This window comes from Colobus angolensis, unplaced genomic scaffold (genome assembly GCF_000951035.1).
Source record: "Colobus angolensis palliatus isolate OR3802 unplaced genomic scaffold, Cang.pa_1.0 Scaffold6, whole genome shotgun sequence".
Lineage (NCBI taxonomy): Eukaryota > Metazoa > Chordata > Mammalia > Primates > Cercopithecidae > Colobus > Colobus angolensis.
In genome coordinates, this window is record NW_012119598.1 from 19482992 (window position 1) to 19492783 (window position 9792).

At 40.0% G+C, this 9792-nt stretch overlaps 1 protein-coding gene across 1 annotated transcript in view; it reads left to right on the forward strand.

The window, feature by feature from the left end:
• Positions 1 to 9792, forward strand: part of RNF144B (ring finger protein 144B) — an 87472-nt gene that overhangs the window by 65237 nt on the left and 12443 nt on the right. Inside the window, exons 5-6 of the mRNA XM_011962757.1 lie at positions 4497 to 4701; positions 6946 to 7090. Coding sequence (XP_011818147.1) covers positions 4497 to 4701; positions 6946 to 7090 — 350 coding nt within the window. The remainder of the gene's footprint in view (positions 1 to 4496; positions 4702 to 6945; positions 7091 to 9792) is intronic.

A 9792-nucleotide genomic window follows, 5' to 3' on the forward strand; every position in this document is an offset into this window, starting at 1 on the left:
ATGGCGTGAACCTGGGAGGTGGAGCTTGTGGTGAGCTGAGATCTGCCACTGAACTCCAGCCTGGGCGACAAAGCCAGACTCTGTTTCAAAAAAAAAGGATAGATTATGACTTGGTGAAGAAGAAAGGGAATTTTTAGGGCAAAGTAAAAGCATAGGATGATAATTGTATATATGGAGAAGAATGTGAAACAAAGGGGAAATTTGAATGTGTTTCAGTATTATAAAAAAGTAAATGATTTTCCAGAGGACAGCTTAGTTCCAGAATTGCTTTATCTGTGCATATGCCAGATCGAAAGTAGCTTTTTAAAACCAATTTAAAAAAATTATGAAAGTGATACTTGAACTTTTTTAAAAAAAAATTCAAATTTAGTGATGAAGTAAATCTTTGCCTCCTCCCCTAACCCCTGCCTTTACTTGAGAGTAACTTATTTTTTTAATATTCTTCTGCAAATATTAAAGTATATTTCTATATATACATATTTTTATTTTATTTATTTTGAGACAGGGTTTCTCTCTGTCACCTAGGCTGGAGTGCAGTGGCATGATCTCAGCTCACTGTACCTTCCGCCTCCTGGGCTCAAGCAGTCCTCCCACTTAGCTGGGATTATAGGTGTGCGCCACCATGCCTGGCTACTTTGCTGTTGTTGTTGTTGTTGAGATGAGATTTCATCACTGTTGGCCAGGCTGGTCTTGAATTCCTAGGCTAATGTGGTACGCCAGCCTTGGCCCCTCAGAGTGCTGGGATTACAGGAGTGAGCTGCTGTGCCTGACCTATATATACATGTTTTTATAAACATGTTTATTTATACTCTTTCTGTCTGCTTTTTTTACACTTTTTTTCTTTTTTTGAGATGGAGTCTTGCTCTGTCGCTCAGGCTGGAGTACAGTGGCACGATCTTGGTTCACTGCAACCTCTGCCTCCTGGGTTCAAATGATTCTCCTGCCTCAGCCTCCCTAGTAGCTGGGATAACAGGCACCCACCACTGCACCAGGTTAATTTTTGTATTTTTAGTAGAGACGGGGTTTCACCGTGTTGGCCAGGCTGGTCTCGAACTTCTGACCTCAAGTGATCCACCCGCCTCAGCCTCCCAAAGTGCTGGGACTACAGACATGAGCTACTGCACCCAGCCTGCTTTTTTTTTTTTTTTCTTACACTTAACAATATATCCTAGAGGTCTTTCCAAATTGTTATATTGATTTCTTTTTAAAAAAAAAAAAAAAAAGCTATGTGGCGTTCAACTGTATGAATGTATATTATTTGCTCACTTACATAGAAATCTTATAGACTTGGCATAGCATGTTAACTTTTTACAAAGGTGTATAAATTTTTTATTGTACACAATGTTTTCTACAGGATAATGTATATGGATGCATTTTTAAATTTCTACTTAAATACACAGTTCCATGTGCCTCACATTTAGAATGATAAAATCATTGGTTTGGAAAAGACTTTAAAAATCATCTTGGACATGATGCTTTAATCTCTTTGATAAAATGTCTACCACACAGGAGGAATAGTCCTTGTTTGAACTGAGTACTTGCTTGCTATTACCAGAAATAGCCACATCAGCTAAGATGCTTTCAGCTGCAAGGAACAGAATGCCTGCCTAACAGTGACTTAAACAGCAAGGGCATTTCAGTACCTCACTCATAAGAAGTCCAGAGGTAGGCTGTCATGGGTTTCGGTTAATTTATTAGGTTCATGCAAAAGTAATTGCTGTTTTTGCCATGTTTTTAATGTTTTTAACTAAAACAGCAATTATTTTGCACCAGCCTAATAGCATCTCTGAATCACTTAGCTTTCCCTCAGAGTTGCAAGATTATTTTGATGGTCCACGAATCATAACCTCACACAGCTGTGTCCAAAGGCAGACAAACAGAATGGCTTTTCTTTCCTACATATCAAGGTGGAGATCCAGTCCCAGAAGCTCCTTGGTGGACCTGCCTTTCCCTCTCATTGGTTAGAATCATGTCACATGCCCAAGAGTTAGTTTCATGGAATTGTGGGAAAGAATATCTCTAGAATGTCCAGATTTTATAGTGATAGGTCTTCTTCATAAGGAAGGTTCAGTGGGGTTGGGAGAGATGTAGAGTGGGTACTCTCCAGAGTTGGCTAGAGTAGTCAATTTCCTTTTTGGATAGAGTCAAAATCTGTCTCTTAGTAACTCCACTGTTGCTCTTAGTTAAGCTCTGTAACCCATTCCTAAGGAATAAGGACTTCTAACGAAGGGATTGTGTAGAAAACTGCAATGTTTTCCACCTTTTTCTTTTTCTACACTCCTTTGCATGGTCCTTTATGTGCTGTCATAATAGTGAAAAATACAGAAGGTCACTGTTTTCTGTGGCTCAAACTCTTTCCTTGCTTTCATTGGACTGTGCCATAGCTGCACTGCTTACTTTCTTTTTAGTAATTCATCAAAACCTATCATTACTCCTTTATTTATTGTCTGTGCTTCCATTTTGTCATCCCAGATACCAGAAATAATAAGTTGGTAGAAGCAAGTCAAAACTTGTACCAAGTAGTTTTAATTGATTAGAGCTATGAGAACAAGTTGCATCCTTGTATCTTTTTAAGGTGATCACTAGGGATGCTATATATTTTAACAGTAATATGTGTTTTAACTTTCCTTTCCCTTTTCCTTCTTTTTCATCAAACTTTTAAAAGACCTCTGATTTAGAAGGGATGCTAAGTAGATATTTGATATGGGAGTCTTTCACTCTAAGTTACATACTAACCTTCATTTCTTTGGGCTTAGTATTTGTGAAGCAGTTGTAATAGTTTGGAAGAAAATATTAAATGGTGTAGAAATAAAAGACCAAGACCTTAGATCCTATGTGTGCCACTGTTTCCTTGACTTCTTAAGGTTTTAGGGATCTTAGAGGGTCCATCTCTGTTGGGGTCTGAGCATCTGTGAATTATAGGATTGCCTCCTTGTGATTGCATTTGTGTGAAGGGCTCATTGTTCTTTGACCCCACCCTCCAGAATTCCTAGATAAGACCCGTATGTTTAAGGTTACAATTTTTGAATGAAAACTTATAACAAGATAGATCCAATTATTTCATTTCTAGGTGAGACATCAGTGGAGACAGTAGTTTACTGGAACATTTCAGACTTTCTCCTTGATATTGAATGTGTAAAATTATTAACTTTTGAAACTAAATTCCTACTTAACACCTTTATTTTCTTTTTGCCCCATCCTTTGGATTTGTTTGCCTCATGTGTGTACGTTTCTAGGAATCATGAAATCATGAGCCCTAGGAGGTTTACAACTAGAATCTCGTCAGTTCAAAATTTGTAAAATACATGAGTCCAGAGAAAAAAGGCGTACTCTACCCCTCAAATAACATTTTTTTACATGGTATGTTCCCTTAAAGGTCATAGTATATGGAAAGAACATGGGGTCTGCTACTGAGTAAAAAAGAGATACCGAGCAAGATTTGCAAATCCTTGAATAAATGGCTGTCTATTCTCCAGCTCTACCTTCTTTCCTGCATGTCATATGGAACTAGCCCATGTGTTATGACTGGCTATTATAATGGTCTGTGAAAGTCTCTACCTTTTGTTTCTAGAACACTGGGTCTTTTACACATTGTTCCTAACTTGCGTATTGGTGGGGGAGCAGAATATCCAAACTGACAGATAATCCGACTTCTTGGCTAAGCCACGCGCAATACTGTTTGGTCCCTCAACTATTTGATTATTTTCTTCCTTGTTCTTTAATTTCCTGGGAACGTGGAAGAAATCTCACTACCTGTTTCTCAGTGCCTGAAAGGACAAAGTCTTTTTGGAAAAATGCCTTATTAAAAATTTACTTTTTATGTTCATTTCTCTTCCAGGATAGTGCCCAAATAATTGTAGAAGGGATTGGTATTTTTGCCTCTTTTACATGCTCAAAGGTGGGAAATATTCTAAAAGTTTTGTGAATTTTGTTTACAGAGAACACTTTTTATCTGTTCATAAAGGCAATGGTGAACTATTCCATTAGTACATACTTGGAGAAATGTGGCAGGGCTTAGCGACCTTGTAAATGATAGGTTTGGATCCATTATGAAGACTAAGAGTAGGAATCCTCACCCTTGTTGCATTATACTTCTATAAATGTCAGTTTAAAAAAGAGGGTAAATGGGGCAGGTGCAGTGGCTCATGCCTGTAATCCCAGCACTTTGGGAGGCCAAGGTAGGCGGATCACTTGAGGTCAGGAATTCGAGATCAGCCTGGCCAACATGGTGAAACCCGTCTTTACTAAAAATACAAAAATTAGCCAAGCATGGTGGTGTGCACCTGTAGTCCCAGCTATTTGGGAGGCTGAGGCAGGAGAATCGGTTGAACCCAGGTGGGGGAGGTTGCAGTGAGCTGAAATCGTGCCACTGCACTCCAGCCTGGGCAACACAGTGAGACTCTGGTTCCAAAATACATTAAAAAAGTAAAAGGGCAAATGAAGGTGAGAAAGACTCAAACGGGCAGACCATCACATTTTCTTTCTTTACACTTTAGAAGTTCATCTGGACCCCTACCGAACATGGTGTCCTGTTGCAGACTGTCAGACAGTGTGCCCTGTTGCATCGAGTGACCCAGGACAGCCTGTGCTGGTGGAATGCCCTTCTTGCCACCTGAAATTCTGCTCGTGTTGCAAGGATGCTTGGCATGCAGAGGTCTCCTGTAGAGACAATCAGCCTATTGTCCTGCCAACAGAGCACAGGTAAGAAAGGAAACTTTGTCTTTGGGATTATTCACTAGTTTTCTCAGAAACTCAACATACGTTACATGTAGAAGGAATTACGTTGTGATGGCTTTTAGAGATTGGTTGTTTTCTTGCAGAACTTCCCTGAGAAGTGTCTCAGAATTGGTAAGTTGCCAATACAAAAGCATTTCTAGTTGTTCACCCCAGAAGAATCTTCCAGATATTGCTGGAATTAAAGTTTGTGTGAGTTTTGCTTTCTCTTTAGGTAGCAAGGCGCTGTGGTCTACTGGTTCTCAGTAGGAAATCGTGACTTGTCCCAGCTATTTGCTCAGATGCCGTATCTGCCTGTATTGGGATATATCATTCTTGTTGCTTGCAAAATGAGACAGAAATTTTCTTAGCTGACTAAATTGCCAGCTCATGATGTGTGACAGTCATATTAGAAAGAATGCAGGAATAGAAACAATGGTCCTAAATTCTTTCAGCACATAGAAAGGAGGGTTCTCTCGTGATACTTTATGCTCTGTAAAGGTTGAGATTTTGTTGTGATAGGAAGCAATTAAATCTGTACCTTTTTAGTACAGTGGGGTTTTTGTTTTGTTTCGTTTTGTTTTTGAGACAGAGTCTTGCTCTGTTGCCTAGGCTGGAGGGCAGTGGCATGATCTCGGCTCACTGCAACCACCACCTCCTGGGTTCAAGTGATTCTCCCGCCTCAGCCTCCCGATTAGCTGGGGTTACAGGCACTTGCCACCATGCCTGGCCAATTTTTGTATTTTTAGTAGAGATGGAGTTTCACCATATTGGCCAGGCTGGTCTTGAAATCCTGACCTCAAGTGATCCACCCACCTACGCCTGCCTCCCCAAGTGCTGGGATTACAGACATAAGCCACTGCACTTGGACGATACAGAGGGTTTTTATGGCAGCAGCAGTGCCCAGAGTGAGAGACCTCTGTGTTTCATTCCTGCTTTGCTTGAGGCTATAGTTGTTCTGCATCAGCAAGAACAAAATACCAGTGTTGTAACCCCATTGGCTTAATCACACAGTGCACCCAGAATGTGTAGAACCAGGCTTCAGGAATAGTAATGCTACCTGGCTACGATGCTGTGCTTGAATGTCAGAACAAACAAATGGACAGGAATAAAAGAGCTAATACACGTGGTATACATGTGCCCTCTTAGCCAGATTTAAACCAGTGTTGCCTGCATTTTCGTGACCATAGCAGGAAGCTCCACGGGTATCACAGGGCGATGTAAAGAACTCAGAGGATAGGAGGATTTGCATTCTGACATTGTCACTTAGCATCTGTGTGTCTCATAGAAGTCATTCAGCCTCTGTGAGTCTGTTTCCTTATCTGAAAATAAGGGAATTAAGACACAAGTTGAGCATCCCTTATCCAGAATGCTTGGGGTAAGAAGTGTTTCAGATCTCAGTTTTTTCAGATTTTGAAATATTTTCATTATAGATTTATTGGTTGAGCATCCTTACTCTGAATATCAGAAGTCAGAAGGGCTCCAATGAGCATTTCCTTTGTCATGTCGGCACTCAAAAAGTTTCAGATTTTGGAGCATTTTGGATTTCAAATTTTGGACTAGGGATGCTCAACCTGTAATAACTGTCTTATGACAATATGAGGTTATTGCTCATACAAAATCTGATAATAGATTTGACAACACTCTGTGAATTATGTGTCTGTGTGCTGGGTGGTAGTTTTGATGGGCAGTAGCTAAGGTGTTACCTGGTGCTATCGCTCACCTATCCCTCTCTCCCACTCCAATTCCTGTTGCTTATTTTCTGTGCCCTTTGGGGCTGTGAGCCTGTATTGGTCTATTTGTCTGTTTGGAGAAGGTCTTTTGAAAGTATTGGACATTATTTTAAAGTGTTGATATTTGAGACCCCCTTCTCCATTTGTCTAAGGAACAGACCATTAGATTATATACGCCCAGTTTGGACTCTAACCTGGTTTCTCTGCTGTGTAGCCAACTCCTTGCGTTCTTATTTAGGCAATGCATACTTAGGGAATGAAATATTAATTTGACAAAGTAGTGAGTTAAATAAGTGGTGGAAACTGTAATTATATAATTCACAGAAAGCCAAAATAAAGATTCTTTCTTGTATGAGTTGTCTGTACATCTAATAATGTTTTTGCCCACACCCTGTCTTTTGGAAGTGAATTAAGCATGGATAACTATGAGTTCATTATCTAACCATCAGGAGCCCTGGGAATTCAACTGATGACCATTTCTCATCCATTTTGTTTCTAGAGCCCTCTTTGGGACAGATGCAGAAGCCCCCATTAAGCAATGCCCAGTTTGCCGGGTTTATATCGAACGCAATGAAGGCTGCGCTCAGATGATGTGCAAAAACTGCAAGCATACATTTTGCTGGTACTGCCTCCAGAACTTGGACGTAAGTGCCACCTAGGTTTGTTGTATGATTTTTTGTATACTGTACCTGCACCACAGCCGATATCCTACAGATTTTCCTTTAAAATATTGAGGTGATTTTTGTCCTGCAAAAGGAAATTAGTTTTCTTAATGAGACTTCCTAAGCCTGCTACTTTAGATATCTAAAAACATCTTTTTGATGACCTTACATATGCCACCTTGATGTTAAAGGCAAGCTTTTGTTTTAGGGGCATTTCTTGCTATTTGGACATTGTCTCTATTATGTAAAGGACTAATAGTGTCTTCATTTTATATTGCTGTTGTAACTAATTAGCACATACTTAGTGGCTTAAAATACCACACACACACAAAATTATCCCACAGGTTTTCATTTTGGAAGTCTGACATAGGTCTTGCTGGATTAAAATGAAGATGTCAGCTGGGCTGCATTTCTTTCTGGAGGCTCTAAGGGAGAATCTGTTTTCTTGCCTTAGAGGCTGTCTGCTTTCCTTAGCTTGTGGCCTCTTCCTCCATCTTCAAAGCCAGCAACATCAGATCTCTCACTCCCTTCTTTCTTAGTCATTGCTCCCTCTGACCACAGCTGGGAAAGGTTCTCTGCCTAAAGGACCAATGTGATGAGATTGGGCCCATCAGGATAATGTAGGATAATTTCCTTTATCTCGGGGTTCTTAATTTAATCATACTTGCAGAATCCCTCTTGTCATATAGGGTAACACATTCACAGATTCTGGGGATTAGGCCATGATATCTTTGGGAGGTAGTTATTCTGCCTACCACTATTAGGTTTTTTCCTTCTTTTTGAATTTAAAGAAAAATGGTCCAAATCAATGGTGTCTCTTAACTCTCTTCTCTCCCTCATGCGCACTGTCTCTCTCTCTCCTCTCCCTCGTGCGCGCACTCTCTCTCTCTCTCTCTTCTTTTGTTCATGGGCATGCAGCATTATCACTACTGTTTTGACAGTGTTCCCTTCCCAGATCAAGGGGCTTGGCTTAATTTTTTCTCACCGTTCATGAATCAAGTCTTCTCACATTCAGGTGCAGTTTTATTCAGCCCTGTACCAAGACTAATGGTGACTTCAGAGTTAAAAATTCAGTGCGAAGGGTTAGTGAGTAGGTCTTACTTCACTTCTGGTCTTTTAAAGTTTGGGGTAGCATAAGTTGTTTGTAGATAACACTCTGTTTTGGCAATTTGGACCTCTAAAATATGTCCATATCAGTGTAAGCCCTCAGTTACCATTGAGTTGCTCTTCTTTTCTCAGCTCTTTGTTTTGATTGCTTGATTTCCTTTAATCCAACAAGTGATTTGTGTAGTGCTTTAGTTCAGACAAGCTTAGTGAGTAGTGAGTGTGCAGTTAGCATGTAATATCTGCTGGCCACCACCTGCTTGATTTTTAACTGAAAACTCGGTATGTTGTTTAAGATGACATGTTTGAATAATAATAATAATAACCTCCATCTTAGTGATTTAAGAAGAGGTATGAACTGGGGGGAAGAAAATGGACATTTTAGACTCTAGAAGTTCAGCAGCTCAGGTTGGAAGACATTTTCCATTTAGAAATTGATTTGTCACAGGCCCTTGAGTTACAATTTTGTTTGATATTTAAGACCTAGCACGCACCTAAATGAGTGATATTCTGGATGAGGATTTTACTGATTGTACATTACACATGCATTACAAGTGAAAAACAGGTTTTTTTTTTGTTTTCCTTCAGGTTTCACCAGAATATTAATTGGGTTCATATCCACACGGAGGCCGAGCCCATGAGGTTCTCTTTAGGAGGCCAGAGTGTAAGGGAACAATTATGTGCACCAGATCTCCATCCTTTGGCTGAGATGTGTTTGGGGGATGGTATTGCAAAGAACATGCTGTTCTGTCTCTTGTGCTGTTCTGGTTCTGGAGATAAAATGGTGCAGATGTTAAATGGCTGAATACACATACTTCAAATGTTGAAGCATCTTTTTTCTGGTGACTGTTTTCTAAGATCTCATTTTCAGTTTTAGCCAGGGGCATTGGATTGTTGGTAATGATGTTTTTCTCTACGCAAGTGGAGTTCTACATCAGATGATGGTGTGGATCTCTGTTTATAGAAAAGTGTGAGAGCATGGGGCCAGGACAGGGGTGACTGTCTAAAATCCAGGCCTGAGACTGACACGAAACAGGAATTTTGAGTGTTGTTGGAGTTGAGCTTGTTCCTGCCTTGATTCTCACCCGTGTAGTTTCAGAGGATGAGTTATGCTTAATTGTCTGCTTTAGAATCCTATTCCTGTCCATAGCCTTAGAGACTTGAGCTGTTCAGTTATCTCTTTCCTCTCCTGTGGTTTCAATTTCCACTCTACACTCTCTCAGCATATCCATGCATTCAACTGTGTCACATTTAAACACAAGTAAATGTTTTTCTTAAAGCCTGCATCTTTTCCTTACTACCCCTCTATTTATTTTTCCTTTAGAAGCCAAGCTTCAAAAAAAGCCTAATCACCTCTTGCTACTGACATTACTTACCTTCCAAACAATGCAATGTGCTTGGGTGGCCACGTAGTCATACCCCGACTGTACCCCTTTCCCAGATTTTGAATGATTTCTTTTATTTATTTATTTATTTTTTATTATACTTTAAGTTCTAGGGTACATATGCATAACGTGCAGGTTTGTTACATATGTATACTTGTGCCATGTTGGTGTGCTGCACCCATCAACTCATCATTT